The 24,832-nt window shown below is 37.6% G+C and overlaps 1 protein-coding gene across 1 annotated transcript in view; it reads right to left on the reverse strand.

Annotated features, from left to right (window-relative positions):
• CSMD1 (CUB and Sushi multiple domains 1) overlaps positions 1-24,832 on the reverse strand; it is a 1,233,014-nt gene that overhangs the window by 635,866 nt on the left and 572,316 nt on the right. Inside the window, exons 4-5 of the mRNA XM_069805938.1 lie at positions 18,100-18,294; positions 4,325-4,532 (exon numbers count right to left, since the gene is read on the reverse strand). Coding sequence (XP_069662039.1) covers positions 4,325-4,532; positions 18,100-18,294 — 403 coding nt within the window. The remainder of the gene's footprint in view (positions 1-4,324; positions 4,533-18,099; positions 18,295-24,832) is intronic.

Consider the following 24,832-nt stretch of genomic DNA (forward strand, 5'->3'; position numbering starts at 1 on the left):
TTACAGACAACACCAAGTTGGGTGGGAGTGTTGGTCTGCTTGAGGGTAGGAAGGCACTACAGAGGGATCTGGACAGGCTGGATCGATGCTCTGAGGCCAACTGTATGAGGTTCAACAAGGACCAGTGCCGGGTCCTGCACTTGGGTCACAACAACCCCATGCAACGTGACAGGCTTGGGGAAGAGTGGCTGGAAAGCTGCCCGGCAGAAAAGCACCTGGGGGTGCTGGTGGAGAGCTGGGTCTGTATGAGCCAGCAGTGTGCCCAGGTGGCCAAGAAGGCCAATAGCATCCTGCCTTGTATCGGAAATAGTGTGGCCAGCAGGACTAGGGAAGGAATTGTCCCCCTGTACTCGGCACTGGTGAGGCCGCACCTCGAATACTGTGTTCAGTTTTGGGCCCCTCACTACAAAAAAGACATTGAGGTGCTGGAGCGTGTCCACAGAAGGGCAACGAAGCTGGTGAGGGGCCTGGAGCACAAGTCTTATGAGGAGTGGCTGAGGGAACTGGGGTCGTTTAGCCTGGAGAAAAGGAGGCTGAGGGGAGACCTTATCGCTCTCTACAACTACCTGAAAGGAGGTTGTAGCCAGGTGGGTGCTGGTCTCTTCTGTCAGGTGGCTGGAGATAGGACGAGAGGAAATGGCTTCAAGTTGCAGCAAGGGAGGTTTAGGTTGGATATTAGGAAAAATTTCTTTACTGAAAGGGTTGTCAAGCATTGGAACAGACTGCCCAGGGAAGTGGTTGAGTCACCATCCCTGGAGGTATTTAAGACGTGTAGATGTGGCATTTAGGGACATGGTTTACTGGTGGACTTAGCAGTGCTGTTATCGGTTGGACTCGATGACCTTAAAGGTCTTTTACAACCTAACTGATTCTATGATTCTATATAACATGAAATTAACTGAACAACTTAAAAGAAGGTTTAGAAACATGAGGCATATAATTAATATTACTATTATATAATAAAAATAAGGCATATAATATAATCATTTACTATAATATAGTATCTCTTATATACAGATTTTATAGATATATCAGATTTTTTTTCCTCAGCATTTAAATGCTACTTGTTGTAGCATTTCCATTGCTTTACTTAAAAAAAGTTCATCCAGTTTTTACTGTAATCATGCTGGAACTGTTTCTAACTTTGTTGATACATCTGGAGAGGGTAATCCAGACCTATTGCACCATACACTAAAAACACTGAAGAATCATCAGTCTGAAATTATTTTCTTTATTCTCTCTCTCTTTCTAGCTTTTGCAGTGCTCATATATCACCTTTCTATGCTCTTCACTAGGATAATATTTGGCTTATTTCACATCAAATATTCCTTTAACTGAAAAAACAATCCTAATTACCTTACTGTGCTAATGGAATATGTGTCTTCTAACACAGAATTACTGTACAAAGCTGTTGATGTGATGCCAGATACAATAAAAGGGAGCAATTAAAAAAAAAAAAAAGTCACATTTTAAGATGCTACACCTCTAGACCATTAGTTTTAAGTATGGAACAACCTCACATTTAAACACACAGCTGATTTTAGCAGATTACAGCATGCACTACATTTAGCATGGCTCTAATGTCGTTATGGTAACTGTTCTGGATTAAATATAGCTAAATGTGTAGCTTCATTCCAATTTATCCAATAATCCTTTAAACATTTCTTATAAAACTTCCCATAGCTTCTCCAAACTTTTACCAGTGATCCTGTATTGATCCTGTACTGGTGTCAGTGGTACCAGCACTGTTTAATATCGTCATCAATGACATAGAAAGTGGGATCAACTGCACCCTCAGCAAGTTTGCAGATGACACCAAGCTGAGTGGTGCAGTTGACACACCTGAGGGATGGGTTGCCATCCAGAGGGACCTGGACAAGCTCAAAAAGTGGGTCCATGTCAACCTCATGAAGTTCAACAAAGCCAAGTGCAAGGTCCTGCACATGGGTTAGGGCAACCCCCGGTATCAGTACCAGCTGCAGGAATTGAGAGCAGCCCTGCCAAGAGGGCTTGGGGGTACTGGTGGATGAAAAGCTGGACATGAGCCAGCAAGGTGCGCTCGCAGCCCAGAAAGCCAACAGTATCCTGGGCTACATCAAAAGAAGCATGGCCAGCAAGTCGAGGGAGGTGATTCTCCCCCACCCCCCACTCTGCTCTGGTGAGAGCCCACCTGGGGTCCTGCGTCCAGCTCTGGGGTTCTCAGCACAGGAAAGACATGGACCTGTTGGAGCGGGTCCAGAGAAGGGCCACAAAAATGATCAGCAGGCTGGAACACCCCTCCTATGAAGAAATTTTGAGAGAGTTGGGGTTGTTCAGCTTGGAGAAGAGAAGGCTCTGGGGAGACCTTATAGCAGCCTGCCAGTACCTAAAGGGGGCCTACAAGAAAGACGGGGACAAGCTTTTTAGTAGGGCTTGTTGTGATAGGACAAGGGGTAACGGTTTTAAACTAAAAGAGGGTAGATTCAGACTAGATATAAGGAAGACTTTTTTTACAATGAGGGTGGTGAAACACTGGAACAAGTTGCCTGGAGAGGTGGTAGATGCCTCATCCCTGGAAACATTCAAGGTCAGGCTGGACGGTTGCTCTGAGCAACCTGATCTAGTTGAAGATGTCCCTGCTCATTGCAGAGGGGTTGGACTCGATGACCTTTAAAAGGTCCCTTCCAACCCAAACTATTCTATCATTCTGTGATCCTAGGAACATATAATAAAACCTTAGCTTTTAGTGATCAGAGTTTAGCATCATTAAAAAAAAAAATCTCCAACCCAAAAAAACAAATATCACAGAAAACGAGAAAAAATGTTTAAACTGAATTCTAGGAGAAATAAGATTCTCATGATATCTCTAATTTTCAATGTAACACTGATCAATACCATATGAGATCAATGCAGAGTATATTTCCATTGCTTTCTGCTCATATTCTTCTACATCACCTATTATCAGAAATCTTCTGGGGAACAGATATATAGATGTGACTGTCTGTAAATGTAAAGTTATTCCTATACTTGCATGTTCAATTCAGTAACAGATTAATTTCTTGCAACAAAGTTGCAATTATGTGGTTAGGTGTCTACTACAGACTCATACATGAAATTAAATGGACAGATTTTTATGCTCTGCTGCAAGAATCCATCAGCTCTTCCCCTTCAAGATTTCAGCTTCTGGTACCTAGAACCCCTAATAAGAAAACATTGGCATTGATGAGTGTTGTGCATGTTTGTGCATGAGAGAGAGGCAAATGGGGTACTCGCATATTGTACTTCCAACAGACATGAGCACTTGATTTGATATGAAGCTGCTTCGCTGAGTGCTGTTACACAACTTTTCGTCGTGTGGAAATATTAGAGTGTAATCTTGTGATATAGATCCAGAAATATCTTCAAAATAAAGTTTTTACATATTTGCCAAGCATGGTTGTCAAACTTTTTTATTTTCAACAGATCAGATGCTACCTAGAACTTCACAATTATTAATATATTGTACCACCTAGCCTGTTATGACATTAAAATAATAGTGAGATTGCTTCAGATCTCCAGAAACACATTCTGAAGAACCATCAGTCATCTGTGAGCAGCAGATCCGTATTCTTTTTAGGCTACATTTTATAGCAATGGCGCATATGTCCAGCACAAGACGTTCTCAGAGATGAAAAAAATGAAAACCTGCATATGTAGCATGCAGAGAAATCATAATACAAACTGTTCTGCAATTTAATCTATTCCCAAAGACAGAACTATCATCTTTTATTTAGTACAGAGAATGTAGATTTAGTATTATAATTACGAAGCCCTAACATTGCTAAGCAAACAGTTTTAACATCAGCCAACATAAGATAATAATACTTGCATACATGAGTACATGTAGTAAGACTGAGTTAGAGCCTGTTTAGAATAAAATGGCATCTATTTGCTCTCTATATACTCCTTTTTTACTGTGAGGCTGAATTTTGCTCACTACTTTCATTGCTGGAGTACAGTATCATGATAAGCCATTCAAGACACAACATCAGAAAATGTTCTCATACCAAGTTCAAATATGTAACATCAATAAATGCTCATTGCTAAGATACCTTAAAAATATAACTCTCAAACATGGAGGAAAATAAAAGGAAGGATCAAGATTCAGAAAGAAGAAGAATCAAACTACTACATTTTTTTTCAGTTCTGGAGGGTGAAAGGGACCAAAGGAAGATGCATAACAAAATGGTCATTACTAACAGGTAGAAAAGATCTCAAATATCTTAAATATCCTTTAATATCTTTTCACAATATTCATCAGAAAATAAAAACAGAAACTGGGATCTTTACAAGATCTCTGACTTACCATATTGATGGTGCTTCTGTTCCACTGATCTCTAAGAAGTCATATCCTTCTTCTAACTGGAAGTCAGTAAAGACCAAAGCAATAGTATCTCCTGGTTCAGCCAATATGGTCCAGGTGCAATCAGCATTATTTTCATACTCAGAAGGGAAGTGAGGACTTGAAATAGTTCCACTTGTCCCACGTAGTGTCCCTCCACAAGCTCCTTCAGCTAAAGAACAGAATATCAATTACTAGTGGAGCTGCACTTCAAACAAGTGAAGCGTTGTTGTTTCTGCCATAGCAAACCCAGCTCTTCCCTTCTGCATGTAGAGTACCCACAAATATATGCACACAGAGAAACAAAATACTATCCAGGTGAACAGAATTGAACATTTTCTGGCCTTTAAACTGCAGAGATTTTTCATTTGGGTTTTTTGACTTTTTTTCCTTGTTGGTGATACAAGGCCAAACAAGGATAAGGTTAGCAGAGACACTTAGTACAAGCTGATTTGGAAAACCTGTACTTTGGCTCTCTGAAAGTGTCCACAGAAGCCTAAGAAAGAACTGGGTAGAGAATCACAGAAATACAGTTAGTCTTTCTGTTATATAAATTAAAAAATATGGAACATTTCTTTTCTAAAGAAGATCTCTCTCATTTCTTATAACTATAAAAAATTGCACAAAAATATCCCTATAGATTTAAATGCTGTCATAAACTAGGAAGCATTAATGAACTCATATTAGCCATTCTCAAGTTTTTTGTTCTGAATCAGGATGTTTACAAATGGCAAATAAATTCAGAATGTTTTGTTGCCAGATGGACCTTCCAAGGGTCATGCATCATCAGTCAATAACATATATTTTTTTAATGGTTATTAACCAAATTTCAAAAAATACAGAGCACAGGAATTTCCTGGTAAGCCAGGAATGTTGTTTAATATGCTGTCAAAGGATTTAGCAGACTTGTACTCTTCCTTGCCCCATAAGATTTCATTAAAAGCTTTAAAGATATGCTGATTATTAGTAGCATTGGGTATTAAAACATATAATTAAAACAAAACAAAACAAAACATGTCATCCATACAATTCACTGGCATAAAAAATTAAAAATTCATCAACTGGCTTTTGGTGTGTTATAATGTGGCTATGAAAGCTATTTCAAGAGTAAGTAATTAAAAATATTTCCGCATAGGTGGATGATCAGAACAGAAGCATTTCATTTTTATCTGTTTTATCATCTTTACTTAATGCTATTATCATTAGGTATTATTTGCTTACTATAAGTGCATGTGGAGAGTTAAAAACAAATAGCTTGGCAAGGTGCATGGCACAAGGAACTTACAGTCTAATTAGGATAATAACTGAATAGCTAATTAAGACCACAGAGAAGGGTAGGAGTAGAGCTGCTCTTCTCAATCACAGTTGAAAGCCTGTCAGTGAAAGTGAGTTTTAAAGGAAGATTTGAAGGAAAAAGGATTAATTTGAATCAAAAGAAGAGGAATACTGTGGCTGGACATTAAAAAAGGAAGACTATTAAAAGAGGATAAATAGCTAATAAGGGACTGAAACAAAAGGAAAAATTGGGAGAAAGGCAGACACGTAACAATTTCTTTAACATATAAGTATTGTATGGACCATTAATTTGACTAAAAAGAGGAGAGAAAGATGATTAAGAGATTTGAACAGGTAGTTATCTTTACTTTTCTATAAGCAAAGTAATTTTGACATAAAGAAATGTAACATAACCTTGGCTACTAAAGCCTTATTGAGTTTCATGATTTCCTGGCACACAAATTTCTCAGAGGAGGGCAGCTCTTTCTGAGAAATTTCCTATGTTACTTTCTGGACCCTGTATTTATGTGTTCTTTTTTTAAACGAAGGAGATTTAGGGGTGGAATAGGTCTACACTCCTAAAAGATTTCTTTTTGTTGGTGAAATCAGGCCATTTCTGTGATTCCTCCCTCAATTCCTGGCTTTTTATACAGTGCATATTGAAAGGGCCATTGTGCCTCTGGGGGATGAAAGGGGAAAGGAAGTGGAAATTAAAGAACTCATGGATAAAGCCGAGGATCAGAGTCAAAATTCCTGGTGCATAATACATGCAAAGATCAGAAAGGAGAACCAAGGTTTGTTATCTAATAACATCTGGAATGACTCTTTTTTCCTTTTTTTTAAAAAACTACATAGCTTTCAAGCACTTCAGATCATCATCTAACCCAGCAAAGAAAAACAAATTAACTTCATACATCCTGTGCCAATACTTCAGTACAGGCACTAACACTGAGTTATTGATTTCCACTGCGGTCATCATCAGTATCAGAGTTTGAATGAACAATGAAAATCCCAAACCTGATAATTTCCACCCTGTCTTTTTTTCAGGCTTTCTACTTGTTCATATTTTGTCATAACAGTGTGGGATTGGGGTTTTTTTTTTTTTGTTTTTTGTGTTTTGGGGTTTTTTTTAAGAATCAAAATGTAAGAGTGTGAGTTCCAGTTAATGATGCATACAGGTTCTACCTGTATTCTTGAAAGGCAGCAAGCAGGCTTTTACCACCCAGGGTAACCAGCAAGATGTGCAAAATCCTAAGTCAGCCATAACTCTTTGGTACCAGCCAGTTGCTGTTAAATTTTGTTATGATAACATTCTTAATGACACCATCTCCCACTGTGTTTATACTGACATTAAGTAACATGCTAGTGGTAATTACAATGCTACTCAGTGTTTCTGCTGCAGAGCCCTTAAATAAGCTTTGAGCTCTAAAGCTCTGAATTTTACAGCTGACAAGGAAGGCTTATGTAGTTGATTATTTCTGGCAGTCACATGCAAAAATCTAAATTTATACGCTGTGCATTACCAACGAAAGCCAAAGGAACTCAGGCTGCTACAGATATCTGCCCAGAGGGATGCATAGCTTTTCAATCTATTCATAACACCATTTCGAAGAGGTTTGCAAGAAATCAAGTTAGCTCAGAAATAGAAAGGGAACGCTAGTCAGGTAAGACCACAGAAGCTAACTCAGACCAGAGCGTCAGTATTTTCTTTCTGACAGATGCGGATGCATTAGGGAAAGACCACGGCAAAACCAGCTGCACAGAATGATCTTTCCTCTGACATATTCCCCATGTTCCAGGAACCTGTGGTTTGGGGACTTCCTTCATCATAGGTGGCACCCAGGCTAAGGCAACCAGACTGTAGAATGCTAAAATGTAATAAATCACCTAAGAGTGAGCACAGGCAGGCATGATGTGGCCACACCGCTCGCAGGGTAGGAGACAAACTCTCCAGACATACGCTGTGTTTCACCAGCTGGCCCCAGAGCTACTTGGCCTCCTTGGATTGATCGCCCTTCTTGGCCACGGCCTTCTCTGTGTTATGCTTTTGACAGAGCTAGAACAGTGCTCAGGAATCTTAATGCATCACTGTGCTTGAAGTAATTTGATAGCAGATAGTGCCTCAGGCTTCATGAATTCAAACTCTAAGTGATTAACAAATTGTGTTTTAAAATGTGCAAGCAATTAATTCCAAACACTCATGGTTATTTTCAAGTTGTAAGCAACTGCACAAAGTGCTGTTTGTATCAGCATAAATGACTACTTGAAGTATAAAGCTACAAATATTTGGATCTCTCAGTAGTCAGGAATTAAGTGCTCTGAATTTAGAGAATGTGCCTCATATAAAGTACACATGCAAACACATATGGCTGGCACCACTTAACAAAAAAACATATATACTGTATAGCTGTGCAGCTTAGATAAAACAGATAAATATATCCATCAAGTTAATGTATGTAAAAATCAAAAGAATCACTGAGGAACCATGGCAGTCAATGAAAAATCTTCCATTTTTCTTCAAACTAGAAAGAGTCATTTCACCAAAAATAACAATCTGACAATTTTGGTTTGCATAAATGAGATCTTGCAACACGAGAGATGCAAGCCCTGCTAAGCAGATATCCAAGGACGGGGTAAGAACAGAAACAGGATGTTACAAAACTTCCTTATTTAAATTGGTTTAGATACCTTTTGAACATTCAATAATTTTTACTGGACTTTCCTCTCCTTTCCACACAAATGCCTTCCAGAGTGCAATGTTCTGTATTCTATATGCCTTATTTATACAAAAACTAATAAAATGTTTATGCAAGTGAAAAGTGTTTATTGCATAATAACAAAAAAAAACATTTAAAACTCATCTAACCTTTCAAAATTAACTTAGAAACCAAATTTAAATTATCAGAATTGGCTACTCAAGTTCAGTTTATACTGAAAGGTTCTCATTTGAAAGATCATTTTACTACATTACTGTTGTAACATAACTGATGAAAACATAGCTGTGACTTAAAATACAAAATTCATAGTAATAAAGAAGTTTTTTTCCTGTTATGTCATTCATAGTCATTTTGTTACCTCTTTATCACTAGCAACAGAATAGATGCAATTAAAAACTTGAGTGATATCTTATAAATCATCATCAAATGACATATTGTCATTTTGAGTCACATTTTGTAAGTCTTATCAATTAAAGAAAATTGCAGCTTTAGAGGGTTCTGAATGAACCATAGGCATACATTATCTAGCATGCCTTATTAAAAATACCACTGAAACAGTTCTTTATTTATTGAGGCTGGAGAGCAGCCCCGCAGAAAGAGATCTGGGGGTTTGAGTTGACGGCAAGTTGAATATGAGTCAACAGTGTGCCCTGGCAGCCAAAAGGGCCAGCTGTGTCCTGGGGTGCATCAAGCACAGCATAGCTAGCTGGACAAGGGAGGTGACTGTCCCACTTGACACCGCACTGGTGCGGCCCCACCTCAAGCACTGTGTGCAGTTTTGGGTGCCTCAATACAAGAAGGCTATCAAACTATCATAGTGTGTCCAGAGGAGGGCAACCAAGGTGGTGAAAGGCCTCAAGGGCAAGACTTATGAGGAGCATCTGAGGTCACTTGGCTTGTTCAGTTTGGAGAAGAGAAGGCTGAGGGGTGACCTCATCACAGTCTACACATTCCTCAAGGGGGGCAGTGGTGGGGAAGGTGCTGATCTCTCTCTGGTGACCAGTGATAGGACACGAGGAAATGGAATGAAGCTGCATCAGGGGAAGTTCAGTCTGGACATTAGGAAAAGGTTCTTCACTGAGAGGGTGGTCAGTCCCTGGAACAGGCTCCCCAGAGAAATGGTCTCAGCACCAAGCCTGTCAGAGTTCAAGGAGCATCTGGCTGACACTCTTAGTCACAGGGTTTAGTTTTAGGTAGTCCTGCGAGGAGCAGGGAGTGGGACTCAATGATCCTTATGGGTCCCTTCCAACTTGGGATATTCTGTCATTCTGTGATTTATTCAATTCTTTATTAAGTGGCATTTTTCTGTAGTTCATTTGTGAAAAAGTAGATTATTGTACCTCATTTAATAAAATTCTTTGTTACAGAAAACATATCTATGAAATAATCATGAATGATTACTTTCACAGATATATGCTTGGGATATTTTGGAAATGGTTAACATGAGGAGTTAGTTAAATGACTTTTTGAAATAAGGCTTTAAAATTACCATTTTAAAATGTCTTACTGACAAAAACCTAAAAACAAGCCATAGTATATCTATGCCAAGTTTAAAAATAAATTTTAGTATGTCAATGCCAACTGTCAAACTGCTAAACTGCCAGATTCATAAAGACCAAAAACATCGCTAAGTGTTACAATGGTATAGCATTACACATTCATCAGACAACTCATTGATCTAATCTAGTTCCAACCGGCAGCCAGCTCTTTAACCATCAAAATATTCACCTCTACTTGCTAATCTTCTTTAATATTTCAGTTTTTTATAGACTTTGTTATGAAAAGGTAAAAGCCAACACCTGTGCTTCTTTTCTGCGTTTTAAAAAACAGAAACTTGTCAGAAGGTTGTGTTTTTCTTCCTATCATCACTTGAATCCAGATGTACTGCATCCCAGATAAGTGCTCTAATCAGTTTGCCTCCCTTTCTCAATTTCTTCTCTTGCTGTTGATCGACTTCACATAAATTAATACTCATTAGACCATACATCAAAGATGAATTTTCTTTCTCTCTCCAGGGTTTTCAAAGGACACTTCAAGATAATTTGGATTGCTCTCTAAGTAGAATGGCATTTATTTTGTTAAAATTTCAGAAATTATTGTGGTTTCGGAAAATAGTGTCTATTTTACATATATTAAAAAGTCAGATTTCCCACCACAAGTTAATAATATGTACAAAATAGAAACGCAGAAATTGTTGCAATTTGTTTAGGCACCTGTGGGCACCTATTGCAGCTGTAGCGCTACTTGGAACATTTTAGCTTTGACATTTCAGTGAGCTTGATCTAAGGACACCCCAGCAGGGTTGTCCCATAGTTACTCGCCCTGACAATACCGGACTCAGTGGGGGAGGTCTTGTACATCCTGGGGCTTGAGATTGGTCCATTTTTATTTCGTAAACATTGTGCTTAATGTAGCAGCCTTTTACAATTCTTATTCATTCATATCAGTTTGTTATATTACAAAGACCTCTTCCCCCTCCATCCACACTGGAGAGGAAATCTGATCTATTAGTCAACAAAGTTATAGATTTCAAATAAGACAGAAACAGTGATGGACAAACTATTTGCTAACCTGGCAGAAAAGTTCAGCTATTAACTGATAGTATGTGCTTGAGAAAACTTAAAATCAAAACCCCAACTCTACAACCTTTTTCATGCAAAAACTTGGTCTTAAGAGAAAATAGCTAGATTAAGTAGTTTAAAAATTAATCAACGGTCTGTAATCTCTTACTCTCTCTCCCACAGAAATAAAAGATCAGTCTTCCGGATATCTTGTGAAGACTCTCTTCTTTTTCAATTAAGTATACTAAGCTTTTTTCCAGTGATATGATAACCCTTCACTTGAGAATATATATTTTTTTAACACTGATAATGATCCCTTAAAATAACAGTCTACAACAAATTAATAGTAAAGCCCTAATTTGAAGCAAAAAGAGAAAAGGCTGAATTGTTTGAGGGCAAATTAATGACTGTTGCAGATTTCATATATATTTTTTAATAATTAGGAAAGTTAATCCAGTTATTCCCAGAAGTCTATGTGCAGTTAGGAAACCCTTCATCTTTTTATGACTACCCCTGAGGTTTGTTTTTAATTTTTAGTAAATCCTTATATCTTCCTCTGATGTTAACTTTGCTTGTGTTCCTAATGGTCAGACTGAAGTCCTCTTTTTCATTCTTTGACTTTACTATACCATTCTGGGTACCTTCACTATGTAATGTTCATCTCATTTCTCACTTCTTGTTCCTGTCTTCCAGGCACTTTATTGCACAGATCCAGCTTTGACCTGGCTTCTTTTCTTTTTTTTTTTTTTATTGGGCCCCTCCATACCTACAGATACACATTAGAACAAGAATATATAAACATAACTATATGTATGTGTAAGTATATATATACATACTTATACACACAAAGACATTTATAAGAAAGAACACTTGTAGCTGTGTCCATATCTCCATTGGGTGTGATCTAGTCAGTCCTGCACTACTGTGTAAGAAATTATACAATATATCCTATCTGCTTTTCCTGAAACACTTCTCTGACTTCTTATTTCACCAGTCACAATGAGTTTCATTCACAAAGCATGTTAATGTAAACATTGCACCAATTCAGAGTATTCTGAAAGTGAACAAAATTGCTCAAGCAGGAATCTGCCACGTCACTCTAAAAATTAGATTTGGGAAAATATTCTCAATTTATCATGTAATGTGACATCAATAAGAATTGTTGGGAAACTGTATTTTCCTTTCCCTTTTTTTTCCTTTTTTTTTTTTTTTTAATAAACATGGATAAATGATGGGGTCAGAACATCTTTTTCTCCTGTTTAAACTTATAAAATCATATTTGCCTGAACTTCAGAGGCTGAGAAGAAATTACATCAGAGAACTACTTCCTACCTCACAAGGTATGGATAACACCAAAACCATCAATTTCTCTTTGCTAGATGTTTTAAAAATGTCAGCTCTGAATCTCTGTATTTAGTTTATCTTACTCTATATGGAATCATAAATTCTGCTTCTTTTCTCCCATTATCCATTCTAAGAACACCTTCTTGATTATATATTCTCCACCAAAGCATTTCTCCAATAATATTTCTTAAATCTGGAGCCTGATTAATTATTATTTGATCCTTTTGGACCTTTCTGACATATGATCTCTTTTACTGGTTTGTCTTCTTTATTTATTCTTTATTTTCCCTCCAATAATTGGGTGTCTTTTTAATGATAACATATTACATGTTCTTCCCCTCACAGCTATTTTCATTGTGAGAAAAAGCTTACCATTGTAATATCACTAATCCAATTTGTATTCCTAATGTTAGCTTCATAAAAATCTAAACTCATGCAACTACAATCAACCAGGGATTCTCAAAATTACTGAGAATTGAGAACCTAATTATACCAAGTTCGTTTAGAAGCAGTCACATATCATAAATCAGCTATTAGTGGAGTTACTGCAGAGAATGAAATTAACTTTCAAAATGTTTCAGACTTGTACTGCACAGTATTTCAACCTCAAGATAAAGAAGGCAAATGTTTTGGGTGACGATATTATGGTAGCCAAGATTGAGAGAACAAAGACTTTTTTAATTCTCAGAACAAAACCCAGAAGAATGGAATTTCAGTGGGCCATTGATTCTCCCTGTCAATTTTTGTAAGCCACCTATACAATTTTTTGCAGAAACTTGTGGTAAACTTCTTGGTTAGCTTCTAATAGCAGAAAAGTCCATGGCTGCTCTTACTTACCATATGGAAAAAGACGACTAAGTTTTAATAATTACCTCATCTTTTCAGAATTTGTCTTTGAACTTTTTGGGGGGGGCTGTTTTCTCTTTTGGGGGGACTGGTTTCTATCTTTTTCAGTTTGGAAGTTGCAGTATTTTCACACACCAAAAAATCATAGTTTATTCAAAAAACAGAAAAAAAAAAGATAAAGCAAATGTCTTGACAGTCAAAGTATCTAAACTTTCTAAAATTGCCATTGACTGCACCTTTGATTTCTGTTCAGAGTTCATTCTAAGCCGTCAATGAACCTGCAGTACAGTTCAGCTCCAGCACCCTCGGCATGGCTATACTTTTAAGAGAGAACCTCTGAAACTGAGTAGCAGCCGGAGAAACAAAATGGCAGATAGAAAAGTCAATGCTGTCTACAGCTTCCTGAAGGCTTAGTAATTCACTAGGAATTTTTCTAGCAGAAACAGCATTTATATGGTTAGATAATGTATAAATTACTGGACACCAGCTTCTTAATGCTTCTGAAAACATTAAGCAACAAAACTGCAGAAAATAGTAATTTCCCAGCATCAGCAAAGCTAGGGAAACATACCCTAGAGACCAAGGTTGTTATTTTTTAGTATATAAACCATGTAACTTTATTTAACTCTGCTATATTATCTTCCATGGATGCCACGAAATTAGTTTACAATGACAAGAAAGAAAAACACCATCTAGAAACAAAACTGTAACAAAAGGTGCTTTCATAGAAAAGACCAAGGTTCTTAGAGAAACAGCAGTGGAACATTTCTTGCTTGAAGACATAGTGAATGGAAAGGGCTACCTCGTGGCATATGTTCCAGACTGATAAAATGAAATAAAATAAGGAATGTCTAAAATCCCTCATCAAATCCACATTCTACATGAACTCTAAAAAACCACTGAGGCAATGGCTCAGCTCACATAAATCATTAACTGTTAAATAACTTTTCTGTTACGGTTGTCATTTCTTGACAGAAGGTACACAGAATTCTTTGGATTTCATGTAAGTTCTACAAGGAGTTTAGGACACTGCCTGAGTTTTTATTAATAGGTTAAATTCATAGAGTTACAGTGATGAACAAAATTTCAGTCCTGTTAGAGACATTTGTATGCAGCGAACACTGCCAAAATGGGCAGTATCTGCAGAAACAGAACAAATATTTAATAGACACTGACAACGCCATGAACTTACAACATGTATATTTTTCTGAAACCTGTTTACTACCTCATATTAGAAGGAAAAAAAACCAACAACAAAACAGAAAACAACATCTAAGATCAGGCAACTGAAAGGTTAGAAAATTTTTGTTTTCTTCCTGTTTTCGAAGACCTTGTAAAAGAAATCTTTGTGGCATACTGATTGAAATCAAATACAAACAACAGACATGACCCAAATCTCTGCTGTTTTTTTGATTATTAACTCTTACATTTGTTTTGGAGAACAGAAATTTCTAAAATATTTCTTTGCTGTGAGGAATCATATTAAGACCCTTCAGTCACAAGAAACCTTCACAAATTATTACAGAAGACAACAAATACCCTTTATTGCTCATCCACATGGGTACCAATAATACTGCCAAGGGAGAATTTGAAAAGTAAAGGGTGTCCAGAGGGCTTGGGATTAGGCTGAAAAGCATGGGAGACCAGAGGGGTTCTCCTTAGTGCAAGAGGAAAAGCTCAGGCAGGAGAATCAGATTCCTGCAGAACAACACTTGACTAAGCAGCTGGTGCTGGGCACCAGGGCTTTGACTTCTTTGACCACAGGATCATCTTCAAGGAATAAGGGCAGCAGGGGAGACATGGGATCTGCCTGGCTGAACGGGGCAACAGGTTCGCTGACCTAGCAAGGAGAGCTCCAAACTGTTTGTCAGGGATGCAGGCCAAAACCTACAGGTCCAGGGAAGAACACATGGGACGAGGCAATGAATGTTTCTCTCCCTCCCCCTCAGAAAGCAACATGACTGGAAGCCCAGTTGAAGTGTACGCAAAAATGTGCTGCATGGGAAGCAAACTGGACAAACTGGAAGTGCACATACAGTCACTCAACTTTGGTGTCATCAAGATTACAGAAACCTAGTGGGACAGCTCACCTGACCGGAGGGCTGCAATGGATAGACACAGGCTCTTAGGAAAAGCAGGAAGAAAAGGAGAGGCTGCACCCTACGCAAAGTAGGATCTTGAATGAACAGAGCCCTTCTGCAATAACAGGCGACAGGCTCATCGAGCTCCTGCGGGCTAGAATGAGAAAGGGAAGCCAAAGGGGACATCATTATGGTGAATATCTGCTGCAGACCACCTGATTAAGAAGTGGTCAAAACCTTTAAACAACTAGAAGTTTCCCAACCACAGTCTCTGGTTCTCATGGGAGGCTTTAACCATCCCAACATCTGTGTGGATGGCAGCATAGCAGAGGGCAAGCAATCCATTAGGTTTCTGAGTTCACCGGGAAGAATGTCTTTAATGCAGGCACTGGACAGGCCAACTAGGTGTAGAAAAAAAGAAGCACTCAGGTAAGTAGTATTCAACAGCAGCTATGGTTACAATAACCATGAGCTGAAGATCCTGTGGGAAGCGAAGAAGATAAATAGTAGAACCAGATTTCAACTTATTTGCAAAGTGGTAGACGGGCTCTCATGGGCTGATGTCTTGAAGGGCCAAGAGGCCCAGAAGAGCTTGTTTGTCTTCAAAGGCAGCTTCCTCAAAGCTCAAGAACGATGTATATATATATATGTACATAAATGAATAGGCATAGCAGGAGGCTGCTCGGGCTGAACAGGAAATTCCTGACTGAGGTGTTTTAACTGAAATGCAAAGCCCCCTCCCCCCCCCCATAACAGTGTACAAAATGTGAAAGCAGGAATGAGCTACTTGAAAGGAATATAGAAGTGTTGCTCAGGAATGCAGGGATAGAAGAAGGAAGGCCGAAGCTCAGATTGAATGAAAACTGGTGAGGAATGTGAAGAGTGGTCATACTAGAAACCATTCTATAGGTATATCAACAACAAAAGGAAAATGAAGGACATGGTGGTGCTGCTGCTCAGTGGGCTGAGTGACCTTGTGATGAAGACATGGAAAAGGCTGAGGCACTCAATGTCCCCTTTGCTTCTCTCTTTATTAGCAAAGGGTGCCCTCAGGCCTCCCAATTCTCAATAAAATGCAGAAGTTTTGGGAAGAAAAGTAGTAGCCACAGCACAGGAGAAACAATACAAGAACCTATAGAAGTAAACAGGATACGTGCAAGTTCATGGTACTTAATGGAATGCACCAAAGGGTTCTTGGTGTGTCACAGTGTGTGGCTGCTCTGTGTCATCTTTGAAATGTTATGACAAGCAAGGCTGATTCCCAATGACTGGGAAAGAGGTAATTTTTCATTTCTCATTTAAAAAAAAACCCAAGGATCCTAGCAACCGTGTATCTGTCAAGTTCACCTCAGACCTCCAGAAAATTATGGTGTAAGTGTTTATGAAAACCATTCCCAAGCACACAAAGGACAAAAAGCTGAACAGGGGCATCCAGCTTTTGCCAATGCAAATCATCCTTGGCTACCTGACTTCTTTCTTTGACAAAAATATTTAGCCTGACGTTAACAAAGTTTTCACAACACAGTTCCCCACTATATCACTGTAGTCAAATTGAGGGCATACAGACTGGATGGGTGGGCTATTATGTGTGTGAAAAACTGACTGAACGATCAGGCTCACATAGCAGAGGCCAATAGTTTAAAGTCAAGCTAGTGGTCAGTGACTTGCAGCATTCCCCAGGGATCCAAATTGGGGCTGAATTTATATAATATCTTCACCGTGAGTCTGCAGTATGGGATTGAATGCACTCTGACAAGGTTTGCAGATGGCACCCTGAAGGGCAGGACTGCCATTCAGACAGGCTTTGACAACCTGGAAGAATGACAGGAATCTTATGAAATTCCAAACCAGAAATGCTAAGTCTCATACCTAGAACAGGATCATCCTATACCTGGAACAGGATCATCCCATGCAAAAAATATTTTCTAAGTGGCAGCTCTGACAAAATGACCTGAGGTCCTGGTGAAATAGAAGCTGAGTCAGTGGTGCACTTTTGCAGCACTGAAGCCTTACCTCGTATTGGGTTGCATGAGCAAGAACATAGCCAGCAGCTAAAGAGCGAGAGTTAGACCGAGTTCATCTACTTGACACTCAGGAGGCCCCATCTGGAATGCTGTGTCCACCCTACGCTCTCCCAGTACAAAGGAGACACTGGCATTGACAGACTAGAAGTCCAGAGAAGGGTCACTAAGATGGTTAAGATGATGAAGAACATAATGTATGAGACTAGAGAATGAGGGAAATGGATTTTTCAGCCCAGACAAGAGGAGGCTATGAGAAAATCTAACTGTACTGTTTAATTTAGGAAAGATGGAGCCAGAATCTTTTCATAGGTCCACAACGGCAGAAGAGGAAATGGATATAACCTGTAAAAAGATAATTCAAACTGATCATGAAAATGAGGGCAGCCAGGCACTAGAACAGGTTCCCAGAGAGGCTTTAGAATCAACATCCATGGAGATATTAAAATTTCAAGTGGGCAAAGCCTTGAGCAACCTGGTCTAACTTTGAAGTTATCCATGCTTTAAGCAGGAGTTGGACTCAAAGGGATTGGTCCATCAGATGTCCCCTTCAAAGATCATACGGTTGAAGATTTCAAGCTTCTTCCTGGCAGAAAGTTTCCAAAAGTAGAAACTTGCAAAAGCATTTGCCAGGTCCTGCTGTTAAATTGCTATAGCTATCCCCTGCATAAATGAAAAAAGATCAGTAGATAACATCTACCTCTGAATGTAAACTCTGGAGAGTCATTGCTTCTGAATTGTGATTATAGTTTTAAACGGTGTAGATTTTTAGACAGTACATTAGTACTTTTACATTTAGAAAGTAAAAAAAACCCACCTCAAAATAAATTTATTTAATCTGGTGGTTTAATATTGTCTTTATAATTTAAAGATATTTCATGTCTTCATTTTTACCTCTGCAAAAAGGAACTGGAAAATCCCATGATGCACCATTTCCAGGACTCACAATACATGTCAACATCGCATGGCCTTCAAGGATGTAACCAGAGATACAGCTATATCGGATTTTATCTCCAATGTTGAATCTGGTTCCATGAAGTACTCCTTTAGGTATCTCTCCTGGGTTGCCACAAGTATGACTAGGTAATACTGTCAAAAGAAAGAAAGAAAAATGTTACGGTTAAATGCTGCAGAATGAAGTAATAAATACCTGTCAAACAATTGTAATTAAATAATTGGGTTTATTTTCATTTTTTAAAACAGTATTCCTTATACAAAAAATGGAGAAATTAGTCTATGAAATGTACTTTCACAAAAGATTTCAGTTGGTAACAGATATCACAACTTTCAAAGCTAATTTCAAACTCATTTCTTGGTTTAACACTCCTTCAGTGAAGTTCTTTACAGATCTATTTTCAAACGAAATATCCTATAAACTTTGCTGTTTCTCCCAAAACTCTGAATGAAGTAAAAGAAGTTTTTATTTAATTCTTTTTTTGTAATATTGCAAAAATATTCGTACATCATCATTATGGATCCAGGCAGTAGACGGCACTTTACGTACAGTTTTCATTTTACTTGATAGAATAGCAATTTAAAAGGATCCAGTAATTAACTGGTCTCTGACAGTAAACTGAAGTCTAAAGTGTATTAAAGAAGTTTGATTTTCTGCTTATTTTCAAATTACTCCAGGTTCTAGAAAATAAATTAAGTCAGTCTTTGTTAATGGAAACAGAAAATATGAGGGAAACAATGACTAAGTAGTAACATTGGGCTGATATGAATGGACATAGTTATTTTCTTTTTTATTGCAGAAAGTTACTACCATTTGTAAGCATTAGTTATTTGGAAGAGATTGTCTTAACTTGTTATCAGTTTAGAGATGATACTCCTCCACCCAGGAAAAGCAAAAGTGTGTGTTGGGGAGGAGGAAAATGGAATTGTTTTTGTTCTCTATCTCATTTGAAAGTTATTAATGGCATGCCATTCCTTTCATTGAAGTAGTACAAATTAAAATTGTTTAATTTCCTTTAGAGCAGAACAAATAAGTGCAGGAAGCTGAAATATGTCATGAACAGAGCACAAAAGATAAATGTGTTCATCAAAGAAATGGTGGTCTGAAAAGCTCACATGTAATTCTGGTATCTTTTCAGAAACTGCATGTTTCGTGGACAAATTCTTTCACCCCGTACTTCTCTCTTACCTTACTCTACCCATCTGCAGAATAAACATAACCATACTAACCTCACTAACCTGCATGTGGAGAGGATTAATTACTCAATACATGCACATCCTCAGAGTGTTGTAAAGCATTATATCAATATATCAATGCTAATTAAGCCCCATTATACCATGTAAGTTCAATTATTGAATGCACACCCTTAATTCATTACTCAAACAGTTAGTCACACTGGCATTTAAATGATCATAATTACACTTAAGTTACAACCCAAACTACACGAGAAAATTTTGAAAAGGCCAAAAAAAGGCTAAAAAAATTAAAAGAGCACTTTCACTTACAACACCCTTTTATGAGAAAAATGCCAAAATCTTCTATAAATATTAAGACGGTAACAAAAGCCATATAACCCTCTAATGAATGATGAGTTAGATGAATGTTCTACCAATGTTGCAGATCAGAGATCTAACATTTCTGTGCATTAGAGGAACTACTTAAGGTTGCTGAGCTAGAAGCAAACAATATGATACCCACACTTCTTCTGTGCTGTTTCAGCAGCCTTAATAGAATAGGATATTTATTTGGATGTGCTCATTCACATTGGAAAGATAGTCAGTGTTTGATTCACATATATGAGAATGAATACATACAAAATAAAGTGATTTTAAGACATCGGACTAATTAGAATAAAATAAAGATACTAATTTACATTCCAAAAAGTTGGCAACAATGATCCACTATATGCTACAGCATATATTGCTATATGCTATTATATGTTTTATAGCACTATTAAAAATGCTACCTCTCTCTTGGCAAATTTCCCCCTTTTTGCTGCTTTAGTCATGGTAGGTTAACACAGGTAATTTTGCAAGACAAGTCAAACAAATAAAAATTTGTTACATGCTTTGACACAGCAGAATACCAGCAGCTGAAACAAGAATCTCTCTTTCTGTTATTTTTGAATCAAAACATTTTTACACAACACTGTAATACGAAGTAGTTTCCTCATAAGATCTTGTGTATGCAGGAATATTTATACAATCCAAACCTCAGTATTTATTTTTATGAGTGGGTGTGCTATGCGGAAGAAAAATACATTATTCAAAGATACTATGATTTCTGACAAACTGCATTCCCAAGGAAAACACATCATAGCAAATCTAGGTCTGCCATATACATGATAACTGGCACTAGCTAACTATTGAAACTGTATTGCAGCCAATCAGTCTTCTATCTGTGTAAAGGTCTCCTACAATATGATGTTTTTCTGCCTTTTCTTACCACTACATCTGTCAAGAACCCCAGAAAAAATGGGACTTGGCATCCTGAAACTGGCATGCATTTTACCACAACCTCCTAAAAACCAGTAAAAGATGAGTCATCTGAGAATGACAGCCATGTTCAATAATACACATAATAGTTCACAGGATTTCACTATTTGTCAAGATCAAGCATTCAGCGGCATTATTTATGTGCTTTTCTAAAACTCTGATTGAAGTACATTGAGGTAGCTGCACAATTTCATCTGCACAGACTTTACTGCTTCTAGTCTGGACCTAAGATGAATTACCCTTTGAAGGTTCCTAACAGTAACCAAAATAGTTTACTCTTCGGATTATGAGAGTTCTGGCTGACCAAAGCTATCATATGTCCATCAAGCTTTAACTTCATTGCCAAGTTTTCAGTAAAAGACCCGTATTTTTCTGTAGTGTTACTGAGGTCTACTGTCAATAGGATTGAGAATCTGCAGTCCCTTCCTGAAGGAAGCTCATAGAATCACCAGTGCCACAGCATCTTTCATTATCAAGATGTTTGATTCATGAATTTGATGTTCACTGTGTATTGAGAACAATTATAAACTATACTACACAGAAGCACTGAAGGTAATGGATTTCTATATTGACCTAACATTACAGTGTTCTCAGATAGCATGCTTTATCTCATTTTTCTTCACTCAAGTCCTTCTTAGGTTTTGAAAAAAAAAAAAAAAATTACAATGTTTGGAAAGGAATTTGTTTAGTCTTGGTACTTTAATAGCAAAAATATGTACAGTGGGGTAGCCAAGCAGATCCATCTCCTGAGATTTCCTCCTCAAGAGTCTATCTTCACCATTACGACAGACCTAAGAGCCTGTGTGGACCTCACTTCCTAGCACAGATCAATCTGGAGCACTGTGCAGTAAGATTTATTCATGAAATTAAAGCTGAAAGATAGGCCTTCCTCATACATTACCTGTATCATCCTAGACAGTTGAACTGTTTGACAAATGCACATAATCCAAATCCAGAATGCAATTTATTAATTAGATAACATGCCAAAGGTTTTAACTCACTATTTAAACTAACTTTTTTTAGAAAAGTATTCAAAACATCGTAATCTATAATTATGAGACAGTGGCAGAAGGCTACACCACCACAGGACTGGAAAATGTAGTAGAGAAATGGCACTATTTTTGACAATATATGAATAATCAATTAAAGGCTGTTAAATAAACTCATATGTAACAAATTACTAATTCTGAGATGGCCTGTATCAGATTATTTATTTACACAGCCTTTTTAATACTCTTTCTGAAGCTAAAGTCCGTATTTATTTGCAACGCAGGCCACTTCGAAGCATATTCACAGCACCTTAAATATAGACCTTTGCTTAAACAAAATCCTTTCCTTTCACTTATGGAGAGTTTCCTTTATTTTGTTGGATATATTAGATTTCATCATTTACCCCTTTCTATCATAACAGAGAAATCACCTAAGATTAGACAGCAGTGGTTGATAATGAAAAAAACAAAATATAAATGGTAGCTATCATTGAACTGAATACATTTTGTAATTACTATTTTATTCCACATCTTTTTTCTTACTATGGTAAGTAAGTTTTCTTACTATGGTCATCACACTAGAATGCAAGTCTTTAAATACACAACAAGCAGTGCCTATACATTTTTCCCATGTTTACTTCAAACCCATCATGACAACTACTGGCAATGTAATGTCCTGTTTTGGTAAGATTTTTTTTTTGTACTTTGGTTTAAAAGGTCAAGCTAAAAAAAGGTACTTTCTAATAAATTCTGAAGGTTTTGAGGTCTCTGGCAGCCCAACTCCTATTAATTTTTACATGAATAAGGCATCTAGATCTGAAATCAGTTATAAAACTATGAAAATTAACTTCCTAACCTTTGCTGAAAGCACTATTCAGAGGCTCAATCTGATGATGATTTCAGGAGAACATAATGGATTTTTTTTTTTTTTTCTCAGAAATCACGATCATAAACTAGATTGCCAAGATCGCCTAGAGGCCTTAACAGCAAAAAGCTCACACTGCTTATGTCAGTTAAAGATAACACTGTCACCCTTCTGTGAATCAGTTCCTCAGCTTTTATAGGCCAGTGACACACATGGTAGTCAGAACTTGACAGCAACAATTCAGAAAGCAGCTTAATTGAAATTAAGAAAAATAGGAAGGGGAAAGAGGAAAGAAAGGAGCAAGACGCATGTTTTTCCTTCACTTATTTCAATAGCTTTACAAGATTTTAGAAGGATCTATGTTATTTGTTCTTTTTCCTGTTCTTTCTGAAACAACTGGAAAAGTTTTCTGGGTTGTACCTAAATTCAGCCAAATGCAAACTTCCCCACTTCTTGCTGTTCCATAGTCCCTCTGTTACAGTCCCCTATGTGTCTCCTAACATTACCTTCTTATATTGGTGGCCACAGGCAAAACCACATACGAAGGAAAAACCTTAAGTCAGGAGGAAGTTAGAGAGTCCCTTGATATGGTTGACAGCTTTGGAATTACAACACTGGGAGGAATTTCAGAAGCTGTGTGGAGAAAATTAGGGTTACAGAAAATTTCAGGGCATATGTCAAGATGTTTAATAGGTGTGATGCACAGCCCATGATACCCTGTCCCCACGGGTACTGTAAGTGTTATACTTTGTGGTTTCATGTATAAATAGAAGATATACATACAACTGTATTTCCAGAGTCATAGGAGAAGAAAATAATTTTTGAGAAGGGTAATAATTATACTCTTTATGAAAACAGAACAAAATATGCTAATAAATAGGCAAGGAAAAACCACTAGATTTTCTTGCAAGAATGGCACTGAAACTAAAGTCTCTGCTCCAACTCAGAAAAGCAACTTCATTTGAAAAAGAACTGTCCTGATTTCAGCTGGGATAGAGTTGTCTTCCTAGTAGCTGGTACAGTGCTATGTTTTGAGTTCAGTATGCGAAGAATGTTGATAACACTGATGTTTTCAGTTGTTGCTAAGTAGTGTTTAGTCTAAAGTCAAGGATTTTTCAGCTTCTCATGCCCAGCGAGCGAGAAAGCTGGAGGGGCACAAGAAGTTGGCACAGGACACAGCCAGGGCAGCTGACCCAAACTGGCCAAAGGGGTATTCCATACCATGGGACGTCACATCTAGTATAGGAACTGGGGGGAGTGGGGGCGGGGGGATTGCTGCTTGGGGACTAACTGGATGTCAATCAGCAGGTGGTGAGCAACTGCACTGCACATCATTTGTATATTCCAATCCTTTTATCACTACTGTTGTCACTTTATTAGTGTTATCATTACCACTATTAGTTTCTTCTTTTAACATTCTATTAAACCGTTCTTATCTCAACCCACAAGTTTTACTTCTTTTCCCAATTCTCTCCCCCATCCCACTGGGTGGGGGGGAGTGAGCGAGCGGCTGCGTGGTGCTTAGTTGCCGGCTGGGGTTAAACCACGACAGGAACTTAGATTAAAAAAAATTAATACCCTTTCAATCTACCAAACTGAAAGTGCTGTACTGAACAAAAGATGGACTTAGGAAGATACTTATATGTATATACACGTAAAAGTACTTTCTCTAATAAATCTGTTCTGGAAATAATATAGTGCTTTTTTCTAAGGAGTAAGTAATGAAAATTGCTTTGAAAAAATAATTCTAAAGAGTTCTGTAGAACTGTACTTGCCATTTCTACTGAGAAAAAGACTACAAAATCAATATATTTGATTTTTTTTTAAGTTTCTAATGTCTTATATTAAACTCCATTACAGTACATTTTGACCTTTCTGTTTTAAATAATTCCAAATATTGAATCAATTGAAAAGCATGTAATAGTTCACTGTCAATTTATTAAACAACTTTGTCCTTTCTATTTCCAAGAGCTATGTACAATGAATAGTTAATTGATCTACCAGCGCTGATTTCCGCATTAGTATGGAACACTCTAGATGCATGTAGGTCATTTGTCAGAGGACAGTATCTTGACAGAAACTGCACAGTCTTACCCTCTGCAAAATTCTTCTTTATTCTCAAAACCAACATGGCCTACAAAATTGCTTTCACAGATATGACACTTTTTGGAAAGCAAAAGAGACAAAGAAGCTAGAGCAGGTTGCCCAGACCATGTCTGGTTTGGTTTTGAGTATCCCCAAAGATGGGTACTCCACAGACTCTCTGGGCAATCTTTTGCAGTGTTTGATCAATCTCACAGAATAAATAAATAAATATATTAAA

This window comes from Haliaeetus albicilla, chromosome 18, assembly GCF_947461875.1.
Source record: "Haliaeetus albicilla chromosome 18, bHalAlb1.1, whole genome shotgun sequence".
In the NCBI taxonomy this organism is placed as follows: Eukaryota; Metazoa; Chordata; class Aves; order Accipitriformes; family Accipitridae; genus Haliaeetus; species Haliaeetus albicilla.